General features: G+C 37.9%; 2 protein-coding genes across 4 annotated transcripts; both read right to left on the reverse strand.

Annotated features, from left to right (window-relative positions):
- Positions 1 to 937: 937 nt before the first annotated feature.
- Positions 938 to 7,377, reverse strand: LOC110054312 (myosin-2 essential light chain-like). The gene is made up of 6 exons (XM_020760694.2): positions 7,262 to 7,377; positions 7,151 to 7,178; positions 6,850 to 6,993; positions 4,177 to 4,347; positions 3,054 to 3,131; positions 938 to 1,211 (listed from the first exon to the last, which is right to left on the reverse strand). The coding sequence occupies exons 1-6, from the start codon at positions 7,262 to 7,264 to the stop codon at positions 1,183 to 1,185; spliced, it is 453 nt and encodes a 150-aa protein (XP_020616353.1). The 5' UTR covers positions 7,265 to 7,377; the 3' UTR covers positions 938 to 1,182.
- Positions 7,378 to 7,972: 595 nt separating this feature from the next.
- LOC110054313 (tetraspanin-31-like) lies at positions 7,973 to 17,562 on the reverse strand. 3 transcript variants are annotated; one of them, XM_089284412.1, is made up of 5 exons: positions 17,391 to 17,562; positions 15,585 to 15,752; positions 14,724 to 14,945; positions 13,365 to 13,493; positions 7,973 to 8,998 (listed from the first exon to the last, which is right to left on the reverse strand). In XM_089284412.1, exons 1-5 carry the CDS (start codon positions 17,475 to 17,477, stop codon positions 8,936 to 8,938), a joined length of 669 nt encoding a protein of 222 aa, XP_089140538.1. In that variant the 5' UTR covers positions 17,478 to 17,562; the 3' UTR covers positions 7,973 to 8,935. The 3 variants fall into 3 exon arrangements, with proteins under 3 accessions (XP_089140538.1, XP_089140537.1, XP_089140540.1); XM_089284411.1 differs by lacking the exon at positions 7,973 to 8,998 and adding an exon at positions 9,433 to 11,855 and having other exon boundaries at positions 17,391 to 17,558; XM_089284414.1 differs by lacking the exon at positions 7,973 to 8,998 and adding an exon at positions 12,448 to 12,873.
- Positions 17,563 to 18,711: the final 1,149 nt, after the last annotated feature.

The raw sequence follows: 18,711 nt of genomic DNA on the forward strand, positions 1-18,711 counted from the left end.
AGGGGAGAAGTGAAATTCAGCGTTTAAAACCACGCGCTCAAATGTAGAGTCTGCAACTATATCAAGTGTCTCCAATAAGTAGAGGGTTTTTTTCCCCATCGGCTTGATGTTAAGACACATTAATAAAGTTTATGTATGTATGTCAGATTTTTGTATCACTTTATTAATAGATCGTTACACTGCATAGGAAGTTGCATTTAAGGAAAGATAGGAGGGGATAAACTTACTGCAGTACTGAATTTCTATTTTCAATCAACACTGTACCTCACTTGAACAATTTTTTAATCTCGAAAGTTACGACCCTCGTTACTTTTAAATTTAGCAGCCTTTCTTATCGCCTCTTTTGGGAGTCGTTTTAAAGGGGTTAGCTATTATTGGTTTGCGGACAAAGCTAAAGTTTATGAGTGCAAGTGCAAACTCCCTGATGACTGTAGGCAGACAGAAGTCTGACAATGGCCAATAGGCCATATTGGTATTCTAACCCTGCAGTCTAAGATGATGAATACAACCACAAAGTTTGGATTCCCTGTAGAAACACCTCATAGAGGGAATTGGGCATCATTTAGGTGCTATTCGGGAAAGGAGCCTGCGCTTGAGGGGCAAAAATCGAGTATAGCCATTATTTCCAGCTCCTAATATCGTAATAATAATGTATGGATCCTGCATGCACTTTGTTTTATCAGAAGATAAAAACATAGTATATTTTAACCATATTTAATGTTTTGCACGCTGTATCAAAGTATTAAAGTGGTCAAGTGCCAAAAGTATAAATATACTATCAACTCATGTACAAATCCAGTTATTCAAAAAATTCCCCAGTATTCTCAAATTTTATGAGAGTATAATGCAAGGGCTTGGCTCTTCAATACTTCTTAACTAATGCAACACAACACTAAAATACCTATAATATATTTTATTATGAGATGGAGTCAATGAGTTTTCAATAAGCTGTCCAATTTTATTTTTTCTTCTGCAAAAGTATCTACTGACCTTCCAAAATTACAAAACTGCCAAATGTATAGAAAAATTATGAACAATACTTTGTAAATCCCAGTTATATTATTAAGGCTCTTGTTTGATAATCATTTTGATGACGATAACTTATCTGTAGTAAGTGTTACAATCAGTTTTATTCATACAGCATCATTGAACCACAGGTAAATTAATCTGGAAAAGTGAAAGTTACCCAGTCATAACCATCTTGACAAATTCTGTCAAAAAATAATAATAATACTAGTAATCAACAACAACAAAACTAAAAAATTAAAAAGTAGGCAGATTTACATGTAGTTATAAACATCAATAATTAGGTAAAATTTTATATCTTCAGCTTCTCTCAATCTTTTAACAGATCTAGACATGAACATTCAAAAAGCAAGGCGAGGGCAGAAATCTAAGTTATCCATGTAGTTCCTAGAATTTAAGACTGTAAACCTGCAGAATTAGTGGTTTGTGGAACATCTAGGGTGCATGCAGAATTTTAGAAAAGGGGGTGAACTCAAGATACAGACTGCCAAAGGCAGTCCCACTAAGGGGGGTCTAAGGGCATCCTCCCCTGTAAAATTTTTAAAACTGAGGTCCTTGGAAATGGGATTTCCGGCATGCTGAGGCCAAGTCAGGGTGTTCTAATGTCTCATTTTTGTTTCAATTTAGAGGCCAGGGATTGACTGACCCCCATGGACCCCCCTAGATCTGCCCCGGAGCATGATCCCAAAAGAAATGAGAATTGGAGACACAAGAGAGAAAATGGTGAATGGAGTGAAATTCATTCCCATCCTCCTTGGTCTTCCTACTTTTTCTTTTGGGTTTGTTGCTCATTGTTAGGACCTCATTACCCTTTACTTTCCCATCATGTAAGACAACTATCGGCTATGCAGGATACCACTAAAAAAGGGTGATGTACCCTTACCAGGTATGTGCATAGTTAATAGAGGGAAATGTCGAGGAAAAGGTTGTTGTTATTCATCGTGGTAGATGCAATAATAAAGTGTATTATTGTTTGTCTCACGATGTAGTCACTTGAGATGTAGATCGCGACGTTTCGACTGCTTACTGCTAGTCTTCTTCAGGCGATAAGGTCGACTGATTGAACGGTATCATTTACACCGACACGACACTTCGGTCACACTTAGTGTGACCAAAGGACACCGTCAACCCAGCTAAACAAGATGGTGTTGTCTACAGGATTCCCTGTGAGTGCGGCAAAGTCTACATTGGGGAAACAGGGAGATCTATGCAGGAGAGGATCAAAGAACACGACAGGGATATACGACTCGCCCGTACCCAGACCTCCGCCGTTTCTGAACACACCCACGAGACCAGCCACTATCCTATCTGGAATGAGGTCAAGTTTATTGATCGAGATCCTCACTGGTACACACGTAGGGTCAAGGAAGCTATTCACATAAGACTTCACCCTAACAACATCAACAGGGATAGTGGAATTGAAATTCCTGAAGCATGGATACCCACGATCAAGAAACACAACAACAGGAGAACGGTACAACAACGGACCACTGAGGGAACAGCTACTCGCTGGAACAATGGAACAATAGGAGGATCAAAATGCACCAATTACAGCCGTCCTTTGTGATATAAATGATACCGTGCAATCAGTCGACCTTATCGCCTGAAGAAGACTAGCAGTAAGCAGTCGAAACGTCGCGATCTACATCTCAAGTGACTACATCGTGAGACAAACGATAATACACTTTATTATTAGAGGGAAATGGTTAGGAAGGCCGGTAAACATCAAAGAAGCAAAGAAACAGGCTAGGATGTCCTTGACCCTGCACATCTTTTGTTTTATGCTCGTCGCTTATGCATGAATTACATGATCACAATGCTTCTATTGATTTGTTGTCTGAGCACACATAACCACCTTTTGTATTCTGCCAGGTTTTGTGTAGGGTCAGCCCCCAAAATAGTAAACAAAAACATACAACAAAGACCTTTGCCGGGTTTCCTAACCATTTCCCTCCATTAACTATGTGATTTATGTATTATCATGTACATGTACATTGTACTGCAGCATAAAAGAAATCAATATTTACCTTCATAGTTTATTTGTCCTTGATTATCCTCCAAACCACTAAGGAGCAAGTCAACTTCCTCTTCAGTCATTTTTTCTCCTTAAGAAAATAAAATGCTGTTAATGCCAGCTCTCAGTGAATTTCACGAGCTTATTATCAATATTGCCGAGGAAGCAATGTGGCTAATGAGACTGCTCATTTCTAGCAATGTGACCTTACTGGCCTGGTCTAAAGCTGGAGCCCCATCTTCCATGCATATGAGGAGGTGTCATGGAGGTGTCCTACCAGGCTGGAATCTGGATTAAGTGGTCCAGGTTCGAGCACTGGCTGGGGTCATTGCCTTGTACTCTTGCCACCTTAGACTATAAATGGGTACCTATGCAACAAATTTAATGCTGGTGGTAACCCTGCAATGGACTGGCATCACATACAGAAGGGATAGAAATACTCACCTAGTTGCTTAATGCTACATACCCAGGATAAACTTCGGCTGGTATGGGCTGTTTGGCCAGACACAGTCATTACATTACCAAATAAATATTGTATGTCTAGATTAGGATAGGCAGTGAGCAGTCATTGCAACAAATTCTTCTATTTACGCTTTTTAAGTGGACAAAACCCAACAACAACATTACAAAGTGCTATTAAAGATGCACTGTACTATATTGCACACTATGAGGAAATTAAATATTAAGTTACAGACGGACCATTATTATTTTGAGTAGAGGGGGGTAAACAATTTCAAAAAAAAAATCCTACACAGCAAAAAGTGCTCAAAAAAATTGAGCATTCCAAGTGCTTTCTACTAGTCAGGTCCTGTGCTTGACTTCAATAACTCCTGCACAAGCTATTGCCTACCAAAAAAATCATGCACAACCAAAAGGTGAGAAAAAAATTTAATGTCCTCGGAAATTGCCCAATCCCCATACCCCACCCCGTCAAAAAAAAAAAATAATGGTCTGTCTCTTATTTCCACATTGATGAGATTGATGATTTGCACACTGGGCCACACAGTTATGTAGTATCCTTGAAAATCTTATTTCCCCCAACACATCCACACTAATTATGGTGTATATGTAAGGCAAGATCAGAGTGAATATTTAGAACATAGACTGCATTGAGAAAGGAAAAAAAGGAATCCAACCTAATCCTGTTAGCACATGACGCAACTCAGCAGCAGATATCTGGCCACTACCATCTCTGTCAAAGACTCGTAGGCCATCCACAAAACCCTCATTGGAACTTAGGGTGGGTTTTCTTTGACCAAAGGACAGGAATATAGGCAAAAACTCTTCAAAAGAGATGCGCTTAGAACCTAAAGAGGGAGATTTAAAAGTAAATATATTTGCAGTGCAGTGTATGATACAAAAGAGCAAAACAAATTAGAGATACCAAGATGCCAGGCTATCAAAAATATTACGAAAAATATATCACAGTTTTGAAAAAATGAGCATGCACACTGATTGCTCAAAATTTTCAGAATGGCCTTCATTACTACTGTATGTTCATTGTACTTCTTAAACAGGGAAATTCTTGTTAGAAGTAACAAACCCATTTTGTACTGCATCAATTTGAACTCAGCAGGTCAGTCTCAATCAGTTTTTGAAAACTAAAACCACTCACTAAATTTCATAACTAGCCAGCATCACAGGTGAACTCAACCACATTGTCATACTAACCAGCAACCAAATGAGGTTTCTGGATTACAGATGGACTTAACAGGTGAAGGTCATCTGTGACAAAGGCAGCTATGAAAGCACGAGTCGCAAAGCTTGAATCTCACTTTCATGCAGACGCCAGTGTCAGGATCTGACCCTCAGGCTCGGATTGGCTGATATTTTTACAAACACGCAAATCAAAATGATTGGTTCGTTTGATTAGTAATACTGAGGGGACGGAGGGGATATCTGTCACTGCACTTCTTGAGGTAAATTTTGCCTGCCTACCAGGGAAGGAATTTGTTTGCAAAATACTTCAGTTCTCAGTTTATACACGTTCAAGATTCACCTGTGTTTGACATGGATTGCTTCTGACAGTGTCTTCAAAGAAATTTTGACTTCAGTACTCGAGGAGCATTTTCCAGAGATTGAAAGTCTCACCGAACATCAAAAGAAAGCCTTGCTCGCAGTCATAAATCGCAAGGATGTGTTGTTTGCCATCCTGCCAACCGGACATGGAAAATCAATTATATTTCAGTTGCTCCCCGATGTCTGCAAATACCTGTACCTGTCAGGTTATTCATACCCTCATCATGCCACAATTTTGGTTGTGTGTCCTCTAAGTCTCTTGTGGACTCTCATATCCGTGAACTGCGAAACCGTGGCATTTCAGTGGCCAGTTTGAGCAGCGAAGACAAGAAGCTTATGGCTTTCTATTCGGAAGTCCTGAGTCCTTCTTACAAAACGAGTAAGTGGAGAAACATGCTCCGTAGTAATGTTTAACAAGACAGAACCTTCACGATCGTTGCGGATGAAAACATTAATTCTTGTAAACATGCACGTTGACTCCGGCCAAGTAGGTCAAGTGATACCACTCTCCACCACCCGAGTGGAAACCATTAGCGGCTGATAAGCACGTGATTGCTAAGTTACCATTGGTCCCTTTTGTAATTATCAATTTGACGCGTTTGACAGCTGGCATCTGCATGAAAGTGAGATTCAAGTCCAAGATAACCAGAGGTTTTTCTTTCTCGCCGCTTAGCGACTTGTGTTCGCTGCTTCGCAAAAAGAAGAAAAATCAAGAAAAACCTCCGGGGCCAAGGTAGCTATCTTGCAACGTGTAAACGTGTAGTTTGATATAAAAAGGTAGATGGAAGGTCACAATTTATCATTACTTTGGATTTATGAGTATTCAAACAACATCCCAATATTTATTATTAATTATTATTAAATAATATGCAAGTTGATCATGTCTGTAAATTTAGAGAAATTTTGCAGTTTCCTCTTGATCAATTATTTTTATAAATAATTTTTTGTGGCCACAAATTAGAATTAACAACGAAATTATTGTAGTTTTTAACGACGTATTAGAAAAGCTCATTTGCATATCTTAATTACGACTAAGTGAAAAGGTCTCTTTGGTTCTCAAGCACTGCTAGCTTCCAATGACCCATGTCAAAGCATTGAAACCAAGCCATTGTTTTTTGCTTCAGTGGTTCTATTGTTAGAAAATATATTTCTTTACGCAGTAAATACAGGACATAACAAAACAGATTGTCATTCAGAACACACAAATAAACCAGTTGTTATCACTGAACACATTTCCTCTTGATGTAAACTCCTATGCATAATTTCAGATGATTTGTTTACCTTTCCACCGAGAAGCTTGCCCGTTGTGGTATAATCAAGTATTAAGCTTATTACAAAATACATCACAGAATTCTAACTTCTAGACAATAAAATAAGCTTACTAGTAAGCTTTAGAACCTAATATCATACAATCAAAGATCCTTTTCCGCTGTTTACCACGAAGATTGCTCGGCCACGAAAGTTTGCATTTATTTGCAAAGCGTGTTTGTTATGAAAACTACATGCGAAGGAAAGCGAAAACATTACGTACGCGTTAGGAAGCAAAACTGCGGTTAGTTTTTCACAAAATGAACAACAAAAAATTTCTAGACGTAACATTTACGTGTAGAAATGGTCAGAAATTGTCGAGCTTCTGAAATTTAAAAGCCAACAAGTTACCAGTGAACTATAAGCTTCAACTTTCCGCATACGAAATGACTTTAAAATTGCTTGAATTCGCTCTTTGTAACACACCTTAAACATAATTTGGCCTGCTATGAGTTAAAGATACAAATTTCAAGGTTACGTACCACTGGGATCGACTTCGTTCAAAGCCTTTTTGACTTCAGCCTGTGTAGGATTGTGTCCAAGAGATCGCAGCACCTCACCCAGTTGCGATGAATCAATTTTTCCATCGCCTCTGCGGTCGAAGAGCATAAAAGCTTCCTTGTGTTCTAGAGAATAAAAGAAGTGATGAGTTCATAAGACGAAAGAGAAGGCAATATTAACATACGAGGAAACAACAGTCACAGAGATACGAAAATATAAGCTGGACTTGATCATGAAGCGGCTTTTAAGTTACCGGGCAATTTGAGAACTCATTAAGCTTACCAGATATTTGATCTTCCGATAAAGTCGTCTGCAAAAGAAAGATGGTCATAAATGTGTGACACTATGAACAGATCGTTAAATATCTAAATCTGAAGAGAAATAAAACGTTACCATTTTGAGCGAGGTCTGTGCTGAGCTTCTCCCACTGTATTTGTGAATTCCCCACGGACTTGTCACTGCCTTTTTTGGAATCGGAAGTGCTCGGATCTTCGGAATTTCCGACTGCGACCACGCTACTAGTCAGAGTATGAATATCACACGAAATTTCTAGACGCTAAACCGTCTAGTAACTCATTAAACCCTAATATAGTTTTTGACTATTCTCAGTAATTTTCATTTGTTTAATAAACGCCCCGATAGGGATAAAAATAAACACCTTCGAGAACTTCGAGGTTCGTCACGCAACACTGAGGGACATTACGTGACTTATGTACAATCCTCCCGTCCAGTTTTCTCGCGATTCTACCTGTGCGTTCAACGATCAAATAAAAAATACGAGAAAAAAGTGGGCTGTGAACGGTCTACCACAACTTTTTAAAATGCATTACACTCTTTTTGTTTCATGAGTAATCTTCTTTATAAGAATATCGAGGTTGAAATTAGCGAAATGAATATACCCAAGGCTGAAATTTTGGGTTGTTCGTAAGTCACGCAATGTTCCTTAGTGTTGCAAAATACGGGAGCCTTGATGGGGTATAGAGCAGGGGGTGTGTACCACTCTCTATTCCTCGTTTGGCTTTCCTGCCCCCTCGCGCTTTGCGTGCGTAATCACAAAGACAAATTTGCCACTAAATTGATGTCGGGAGGACGACGTACAACATCTTGTCATATAGTTTACTTTATTGATATTTATATTAACTACATGAACTTTTCACAAAAGTATATCAACGAGTGGCTGTCTTTTTGGACATACGACGGATGTCCATGTCATAAAGTATAACGTTATCGTTATGCTAAATAAATATCTAGTCTTTGAAAAGCTCATTTTTACGTCTATAAATACGGTATATTAAATCTATCTACCCCATATTAAAATACACTTCAACGACCTAGTTTGGAATTCTCTTTTCTGTAGCAGTTTCAACGCTTCAATCATCTATTTACCTCTAAATGTCCTAACTACCCCATTCGCAATGTACAAATCTTACATGTATATGTACTGAGGGTGTACTCTATCTGTGACTTGAACTGCAATGGTAATAAATGATTTGAAGCTTAACCAAACCCAAACGTTCTCTCTTCTCAGTTTTAAGAAGGAAAAGAAACCCTTCTCCTTTTTTTGGATCGCTCCCTCGCAGACTCTTAGGTTCATCGATAATGTGCAACTTGACCCCAGGAACTTAACTGACCCTTGAAAATATGCGCGAACGATCCCCTGTCAACTGAAGGGTAGACTTAGCCTCTTCCATGTGTTCAGCATTGTGTTCAGTTAGTTAGGACGCAGCGCGCGAAAACAACAGCGAAGCGAAAAAAGAAGAGAGAGGCTTGGTACATGGTGCGCCGCGCTTCCATCTAATTCTTTTTGTGCTTCATTCTTCGCGCTGCGCCCCAACTAACTGAACGACTGGAGGAGGCTAGAGTAAACTAAGATGAATCTCTTTGTACGCTTTTACTGAAATCCCAGTCATTCCTTGTACTCTACGAAATATGCGAACTTTATTCCACGCCTAGTTGCTTTCAGCAATAATCTTACTATTTAAATACTAGCTAAAAAGATTCTATTCCTGTTAAAAGATTCTTCTCGGTGGTTGTCAGAACAGCCCGAAGCTCGGAACGTCACCTGCCTCAGTCAAAATAGAGTTTCTGTTGTCTGTTCCGCACACGTTTCGTCAAACACAGACCCAAGAGCTGAAATTAAATGAAATACATTTAGGATAAGCTATAAAATGACGAAGTTGTAGGTCCCAGAACTTGTTTTATGAGGCGACTGATTGATTGATTGATTCACTGACCGATTGACTGATTGCCTGGTAAATAATTTGTAGTTCCAAGTTTCTTATGGGTGAGGGTGGTTCTTTCTCTTTTGGGGGTTTTTGGTGAGGTTGGAGTTCAATACCCACGCCCATCCGGTAAAAAGTACATCCCAAACCACCCCCGTTCTATTTTATTGCTGCCGTCACGTAATACTACTCAAAGGCGCTTACGTTAAGTGAGATTGGCGTTGTGTGACACGTGGCGAGACGCTGTTATGAAAAGGCAGCACGCCTTTGTGAAACGAGGCTAAACTCGTGAACGAGCTTCTATCAATCCCCACCACAGTAATTAGGTGAAAAAACACCAGGTACGTTTCATATTATTTTAATTTCAAAGCTGACTTGGAATTCACACACAGTCATATGCAATTTATCCAAAGAAGGCTTCTTAATGTACATAAAAATATGTTAAAAGGCTATGTTCTCCCTTAGCAATTACGTCTAATCTTGCAAAATGCTGCAAAGTATAAAACTCGGTAGATTTTTTTTGCAATAGTTACTGTTAGCGTTTTTTAAAGAATTCTAAATTACTTCTAGTTCACTGAAATGCAATAAATTAACAATCAACCAATCCTCCGCAGACAGTGATGCTTGTACAGCTCATTAACTATTACTTTTGAAAAGAATTTCAAATATAGTGTGGCTAAAATCATTAATTTAACAAGTAAAGAAAGAGTACAGTTAGATACAACTTGAGCAAAATTTAAGGGAAAACAGTATTTTAGCATGGTTCCTCAGTTGAAATTGCCTGTTTTCCTGTTCCTATATGCCCTGGACTAACTGTGTAATTAACAAATTGACGTCAGTTTTCATATGTCTGTCCCGTTATTGATCATGAATTTCGTCATAACATTGTCAAAGTAGCTGTGGATCCACGAGGCGATAGCCGAGTGGATCCGCAGACTACTTTTACTTAATTGTCAAATTGTCTGCTCTCTCTCGTTGATGCATCACATAAATTATAAATTCAACAATTGTGTCTGTCCGCTTATTGACAATAAAAATTAACCAATGAGTGCACAAGAATTTCTGCAGTTATTGTAAAATAAATAATTGATCCTGTAATAACACTACTTGAATGTTTCAACAATTTTTTTCCTACATGTATTTTGTATGCCACAAAAATCACTAATAAAAATGTTCAAAAGCTGTTTATGCATGCGTGTAATCTCATGTTAAGTGATCTTCAATGTTTTTTACCTGGAGCATATACACATAACCCTAAAAAGGGTTATAAGCTTCTGTCTAAACTTGATTATATAACTGTTTTTAGATGGGTAGAGTTGTACAAAATTCATCAATAAAGTACATCAGCCATAAAGGTATCACAACATTTTTCCCTCTATTGACATATTTTCCCATTTTCAAAACAAAACTAAACAAAACAATATGCCAAACTTAACACATCCTAATATCAATTTGGCCTTGGCCTTTAGGGGAGTAAAACAAACGAAATTGTTTATCATTTCCTCAAACAACTTTGATATGATTTATTTTGTTTTATTTTCCTAGGCTTCGCTGCCAAGCTAATTACTGGCACTTCAACACACTGAAATAGCTAGGCTTCAGGGCGGAATCACAGATTTCTTGAACCCAGATTACTCGAACCTGAAGATAATTCTCAACAAAATCTTCTTTGACCGATTTTTGTTTGAAAAATCAGGATACCACAGTATTCGAAGAAACTGATATGAAAAATATATCACTAAGCTGAAGAGCTTATTACTACCAATAAGTTACAGTGCAGGGCATGACGATTAAAACTAAGTGCTCATGCTGTCTAGCTAATTGTTCCTTAATTAAAGGGTTTCTTCATATATATACATTCAGTAACTCAGAATCCAGCTGTTCAAATCTGTACTTCAGGATGAGTTCCAACTTCAAATTCACTCTCACCCAATAGACCAGTTTCGACATATTAAAATTCAGCCTAACACAATAGACCTCAGCACAAGGCTCTGGAGAATAAACCCCACAAACTCTGTAGTTATTCCTCAGAGCCTTGTACTGAGGTCTATTGTTTTAGGCTGAATTTTAATATATCGAAATTGGTCTATTAGTAATGGGTAGATCCAGAATATATCCATACCTCCCACACAGAACTGATTTTGTCTTAGACTGCACCCCCACTGCCCCGCCTCTCTGGAAATTCCAATTAAGCTTCATACATGTCTTTAATTTTTTTGGTCTTACAGAACCCTCCCCCAAGAAATTCCAATCCCTTCCGTGGGGGGAGTGTGGTTGGATATTTTCTGGAACTGCACAATCAATCTCAATTTTTTTTTTCTTCAGCATTTAATTCTGAACAATGTGAACACTGTTAAACATTGAAGAGAAATATGTTTTAAAAAGCATTGATACATCACTGACCAGTTGCTGCTTATCAGCTTTTGAACAACTGGAATCAGATTTTCATTAAAAAAAATTGTCAATTTTTTTATTAAAAAATGTGCTTTTTCTCGAACAATCTAATTTCAATATTGAATACTGTAATCCCTTCTACCTATCTGGTTTGGTGTATATTTTACATGCAGTTCCAATATAGCCATAAACCGATCTGTATTTTACATATATTTAAAGCAATTAATACATAAAAAGAATAAATGAAGCATTAAAGAAAGAGGCACATTAGGTCATTAAGCCCAACACCCAAAGATCTATAGGAAAGCACCAGGATTAGCACGAGGGTCCTTCTGATTCCTGTAGCGACAAGCCATGTACACACCAAAGAGCTGCGAGAGATAGAAACAAGACAGGAAAGTTAGACAGATTAGAGGAGTAAAGATGTTTGATTTAACTTAAGATAGAGTCAGGAATTAAGAACCTTTATTTAGGTGTCAATACAATTTCTAGAGCATGATCTTCACTGATTAGAGACATATTGTAAATTATCAGAATTCAAAATTCTAAAATCTAAAGTTCCTCATATGAATTTTCCAAGATACAACTTGGTATTATTATCTAGCAAATGCTACCTCAGTATGTGCCCAGGAACTTGCATAGTTTATTACTGGTACATTTGTAATTTTTGTCGAGTTAAGTATTATTCTCAGTTAAGTATTAGTCTTTGTTACATATTAGTAACGATATCATATGTCAGACCTCGTGCGTTGTCCTTTTGCGATAGTTGTTTTAGACAAGAGAGCTTATTGCGAAGGTCACTGCATTTATCTTGTGACTTATGTATTCAGGCGTCAGAGAGAGGACAATCGGTAAGCATGCATTTACTTCCTTGTCCTTTTCGTTGCATTTCTTGGTCAATTGTTGTATTATTAGATTTCCTCGCACTTGTGTATTTTAATATGTATTCATGTTATGTAATGGTTATTTTAGTTTTAGTCTTTAGTGTCCCTTAGACTAGGTTTTTTGATTGTAAATTTTTAGTTTGACGGTTTTGGACATCAAATCACGATTAATACGAATAAATCACGTTGGAATCATACACTTAGTCTTTGGTGTTTGAAATCAGTACTTTGAGCGAAGTCCTCGTAATCTGTGTATCTTTTGCGACACTCCAACGTTGTTACGACGCCTGGAGCTACAATAATTGCTAGATATATCTTTTACTTCCAGTGCTAACTAGCCTTGCCTACCTTAATTAATTTACTATCTAACTAAATTCACGACAAAACCACTTTCTTTGTAAACATTGAAGCCCTTTTACTTTTACCTCATGGTCTACTAAAATTAATACATTGTGTATTTCTGTTATAACTACAAAGAAAGAACTTCTTCATGTAGGACATTTCCCTGAAAATAAAGTCAAGTTATCATTTATTCAAACACGATTTTTGGCAAGTTTTTAATGGTTATAAGTGAACAAAGATGGTGAATTTTAAGCTTGGTGATGGAATGTGAAAGGTAAATTGATCAACATGATGTTTGGTAATGGGTTCGATTCCTGTCAGGGATTCAGATTTTTTCTTTCTCCCACGCTCGTGTCATGTTGATCAATCCACCCTTCGCAAGTTTTTAATGATTTAGACCCTGGGAGAAACACTGCATGAAAACACTGGAAAATCTAGCTAGTGCTGTCAGTGGTGCTTTCTTGATCAAGTACATATTTATATCACTGGTAGTTATTAATAGGAATTAGCCCATTAACTTTTTAATTTGCTGTTCAAATTTGAACTTGAAAACAGATGATAGACAAGCAAAGTGGAGCAATAACAATATAAAATAACAAAAATGGTCATTCACTGTCACGATAAAATTAACATGGTATAAGTGCACATACATACCAAAGTGAAACTGAAGAACAGACCAACACCTCCAGCTACTTTCAGCAGATGGTTCACAACATCTTCTAGCTTATTGTAGCATGTTTCACAGGTTAGACATTGAGGGCTTTGATTAGTACAGCACTTCAACTAAAAGAAATTTTATGCAAGGGATCAGATTACTGGTGTTTAAAATCATTTTCTTTTAATTTTTTTCCTCCAGAAAAATATTAATATCCAAACCTCTCCCATAAAAGGGTTTTTTAGTTTAAACCCGATCCTCCCAACCTCTACTGGAAATTCCCATTTTCAATTGATACTCTCCTTTACAAATTGGATCATGTGTACTAAAGGGATCCACAGTCAAGTGTTGATTGACAAGCTAGATCAACCCTCGATAAACACTCAGTCAACATCTTGAATCATCAACACTTGGTTGACAATAGATTGACACTCAATCGAGAACTTGATTGACAGTCAGTCAATAGTTGGCAGAGTCTCAACTGACTCTCATGTAATGACTGACACTTGATAGCCTATCAGCAAAAATTAGTTGACTGTTGACCAACTGTCGATGGAGAGGTTGATCAAGTGTAGTGTTGATTCAGATGTTGATGTAGTGTCGATTGTGGGTATTGTTTGACACTCAACCGTGGATGCCTTCAGAAAACATGACCCTACAAATTTTGGCTTTTGATGTACCCCACCCCCTCACAATTTTTGTTAACCTTACTTGGGGTGGGTATGGATATTTTCTGAAACTGCGCATTGCAGTATTACTGTATTTCTGTGTCATCATGGTTGGCACCCATGAAGAAGAATCTGACACTCAGGAGAGCCAGACATGAGGAAAGGAGGTTAGTATATGTCTCGCATAGTTTTACACAAGTTTAAAGGCCTTCCATTTTTCATGATGCTTCTTGTAAATCTTGATTTGTTTTGTTAAGCCAGATATTCTACTTGGGTTAGCAAAAAAGATCCTTAAGTAGTTCACTGGCTGACAAAGTCTTGAAATTATTTACCATGATGCCAGGTCTAGGGGAGAGGCTTTCTCCCAGAAAAATTGAGTGGGGATATGTAGCCTGCTTTCCAAAACCCTTACCCTATTTATGACTAAAATCTGTGATTTTCCCTATCCTACTCTGTATTTATGACCTGACCAAAAATTCGATACCCTATCTACATTTGTATGACTGTTGTGGCACCTACACAGTTGCCATAAACATAGTTTACGAAAGGCTTATGTTGATGGTCTTATTGATAATGTTGAAAAAGTAGCTTCTTCTAAAAAAACACACCCAATTCAAGACTGGAATGCAAAACCATACACTGTCTCTGACTGAAACTGCAAGATGACACTAAATGGTTTCTTGTACTTACCTCATCGCAATTTGGGTGCCCCATTTTAGGATCATTTGGTGTTAAAGTCCTATTTTTAAATCCACAACAATCTTTAATCTCTTGAATTTCATTTTTCATCTTATCTGACATCCTACTCCATCCAGCCTCCATTAGTTTAGACTGCTGCTCATGAGAAACTGCTATCGCACCAATTGAGACTGACATTTGAATAATAAAGAGAAGTGCCATAATGATCATATACTGATGGAAGAGTTAAGGATTAAAAATATCATTTTTGATAATGGCAATGTGTGGTTTTGGATAAAAACCATACCTACCCCAAGGAGGGTTACTGGAAATTGTAAGGAGAGAAGGGTTTCAAGTTTTTAAAGAAAAGCACAAGCCAAAACTGGAATTCCCAGAGCAATGGCACTGTGCAAGGAAAAACCGTTTCAGTTTTGGCTTTCAGGCCAGCTCCATAATTTTTATGATGCAGCACTAATCTCAAAGCAGTCTCACTAATCCCCAAAAAGTTTGTTTCCCACAGTACTTCTGTAATAATTATTTGAATTCCCTCAAAAATTTTCCCAAGCCTTGCAATCTCACTTACCCATCTGAGAGACAGAAACCACTAGCCCAACTGGAAAATCCTTGTGCCCAAGGCTACCAGACAGGACTTTTTTTGCACACTAGGATGAGAGTTTCAAACCAAAAACCCTCTGTGGGAGGGATATGGATATTTTATGGAACAGCACGTATATACATGCAAACACCAACATAAAGTTCTGATACTGTAATGTAAGAGGTACATGAACATGTCGAGTCTTATGTGATTACCCTTCTGTCATCTAACAATGATCATTAAGGTAAAACATAAAATTATTGCTATGCAAAAGATACAAAGAACAGAATAACTTGGCTGTGTCGTATTGCACCAACAACTCCCATTATAGCCACAAGAAGAAGGAAAACACCACATGCTATCACTCCGCCGAGGATCGGTAAACTTGTAATTTTAGCTGACACTTTGGCATAAACAGCTACACATATCAATACCAAGGCTATGAACTGTAAAGAGAAAACAAAAATAATAATTAAAGAAACATTTTTTTGGAGACCTCTGGCTCCCTCCCTACTCAATTTCTAATTATGACTCAAAACAGGGTAGGTATGGATGTTTTTGGAAACACACATTATAATCACATAATTCAACTATTTCACATCCATGATTGAAGTACAGTGAATTAATCCATATATTTAAGAAGATAAGACACCTTATATTAAGAAGATACAATCCCAAACATTGTTCAACTTCATTCGGTAAAATGAACCCACCTCTCTGCTAAGCTGACCTTAGTGAGGGTCTCCCAGGGGTTTTGGGGAACAAGGGAACATGATCATTTATTCCAAGGGAACAAGGAATATTTTTGGGATTAATTTGAGGGAACAAGGGATATTTCTACAAACAATTTAGGGAACAATGGAATCGACTGATAGGGAAATAGGGAGAAAAAGTGAAATTTTCAAGGGATCGAGGGAACTTGCGACCTCCCCACCCCCCACCCCCCGGAAGACCCTTGCTAATGAGGGTAAATGCTTTTAAATGAAATTCTTCACTGTGTAAATTCTCCCTTATTCTTACTGATTGCTGAATATTTCAAAATTTGGGTCAAACAAGTGTTTGTTGCGGCACATTTACACAAAGAGTGTATATGACCTCAGTGACGATTTTCGTTCTACAGACGTAACCTTTTTTTAACAAAAGTGAACCATCTGAGGGAGGGGTATGGATGTTTTGTAGAACATTATTAGTTTCCCTGCATTCAGCCTTTTAACAATGTTTTTACACCAAATAAAACCAACACTCCAACCATTAGCCCTTGTCAGGAATATCAACACCCCATATATGCAAAAATACGATAGTCGTCTAAAATCTTTAAAATTTCTCTCTAGTTCAAGATATTTAACTTCATTTACACTAAAAGATCTGGATGTTAATGTAAACAAAACACTTCGTTGAATATTTGCTTTGTTCGTTTTTTATTCTAGTTCCAGATTTGCAGTAAAATCTAGATCTAAGATAATTTATTTTAACAGAGAAAAGGGGAAAACTGTCGATAAAAATTGACTGAAATAAGTACGACAGTTTTTTTTTCTAATTTCTCAGCAATAAAAATAAAATAAACCAGTAATTAAGCTGGCCTGTCTGGATACTAATTTTTTATTCACGAAACGTGGACTTGAGAGCTGCTCTTATTTCGATCTTAGAATTTACAAAAAAAAAAAGCTCATCTACTGATTAAAATGAATTATACGGCCCTGAAACATTGGGCGTTCGAAGAACAACTCTTGAAATTCACCTTGCAAAAAGCTTGGTTAACTGATCGATAAGTCTTTATTTATTTAAGACGGCTAGCCTTTTGCTGCAAGGAACTGCAGGTTAATCAACGGCTATTTCCTTTCGTACACGAAGTTTCCCTTTGACTTGTTGCACGAACGATGACTTAAATCCTAATATTTTTGCCTCAAATCCCTAATCAGATCTTGAAACGTACTGGGATAACATCTCTGGGAGATTTCCACAGCCTTAAACTGCCACGTAAGCTTACAAAAGCCTTGGAAAACTCAATTTGCCAGTTCAAAACACCTCGCGTATAAAGTCGCTTCTTTGTCTCCCAAAATTAAAAGACTTATAAGTGTACTTACAATATAGAGACTGTTGAGAGCCACCAGGACATTTTTTGAGCAGAAATAAGCACAACTCTGTGCTTTGGAGTATTTAGGGCTGTACATCTGGAAAATGCAAAGGATATCTGTCGTCGCCGATCTCGTCGCCTATTAAGTGGATTCTTTGGTTACATGCGAAAAAGACCACCAGCTTAACGATCACGTGACGAACAACATCGCAGCCAATGACGTCATGGCGAACATATATTTTTACAGCGGGGGTGGGTGAGAAGGCCAAAACGACTCTACCTACCTCTGCAAGTTTTAAAGACATAAATTTGATGTGAATTTATTATTTAAAAAATGCACTTAAATTTAAATGAAAACACAAATAATTACCGGTTAACTTTAATAGCAACTGACTGCGATAGTGATGGAGTTTCTGGCCCGGGTTGTTCGAAAGGTGGATAACGATATCCAGCTGATAAATCACTATCGCAGTTTGTTTTGTAAACACTTATCCACTGGACAGCGACTTATCCGGTGGATAGCGTTATCCAGCCTTTGAACAACCGGGGCTGAAAAATGGTGAGTTTGGGATAAGGTAGGGATTTTTGATGCCTAGTCTACAGAAAAGATGGCCCAGATAAGGCTCTCAGAGTCCCTAGCTCCCTGAAGCATAAACCGGTCCACCGAATTAAGAGGCATTTAACTTCGCAAATCTAGTGGAGATATGAAGGGAATGGTTGGTTGTCATCTAATCGTAACTGGTATCTACCGGCACATTTTATGCCATTTCTTCATTAACCGAAACCGCCACAACTTCCAAACGAGTGGAAAGCGAACATCCACCTGCAATTTGGAAATAATATTACGTTTCTGCCGATTGACAAAACCGATCAAAGTGCCGGTTACATTCAAAAAGTTAAATTCAACTTCAACAAGACCAAGTAAGCTGCGAATGCCAGCTGTGTTTTACATAGCCGGCGACCAGGTTCACCTTTGAGTCACGCATGCGAGCCGTGAAGAGCAAAGCGATCCGGCGGGAAAGAGTCTGGTGAAGAGGCGCCAAGAAAGTGAGCCTGTCTTGATCTCTGTAATTTTTTTATTTCTTCTTCGCCTGAGCGAAGAGAAATACCATTGGTCGAAAAGCGGGAAAGGCGAGAAAACTGTCAATCTATTATGTTTGATGAGGAACGATTTAAATAGATCCTCATGGAGTCGGTCATTTACCGCACGTTCTCACAAAAAATAAGTCGTTAACATTTGGAGTCAGAGGGAGAGTTGAGTGCGCGTATTACTGATATTTTAACAAATTTCCAGTCTATATCTGGGTAAATTTCAAACTAGCTAAAGAGGG

This window comes from Orbicella faveolata, unplaced genomic scaffold, assembly GCF_042242905.1.
Source record: "Orbicella faveolata isolate gen_17 unplaced genomic scaffold, um_ofav_v1 contig_13, whole genome shotgun sequence".
In the NCBI taxonomy this organism is placed as follows: Eukaryota; Metazoa; Cnidaria; class Anthozoa; order Scleractinia; family Merulinidae; genus Orbicella; species Orbicella faveolata.

Excerpts from the sequence above, each read along its gene's own strand:
- LOC110054312 (XM_020760694.2), bottom strand. Across the intron at positions 6,994-7,150 it reads ATCGGAAGATCAAATATCTG|AACACAAGGAAGCTTTTATG; the intron begins GTAAGCTTAATG and ends TTTATTCTCTAG. Across the intron at positions 4,348-6,849 it reads GAACGAAGTCGATCCCAGTG|GTTCTAAGCGCATCTCTTTT; the intron begins GTACGTAACCTT and ends CTCCCTCTTTAG.
- LOC110054313 (XM_089284411.1), bottom strand. The coding sequence starts at position 17,477 with ATGTACAGCCCTAAATACTCCAAAGCACAGAGTTGTGCTTATTTCTGC. Across the intron at positions 14,946-15,584 it reads GCCAAGTTATTCTGTTCTTT|TATATGATCATTATGGCACT; the intron begins GTATCTTTTGCA and ends CTCTTCCATCAG. Across the intron at positions 13,494-14,723 it reads GGCACCCAAATTGCGATGAG|TTGAAGTGCTGTACTAATCA; the intron begins GTAAGTACAAGA and ends AATTTCTTTTAG.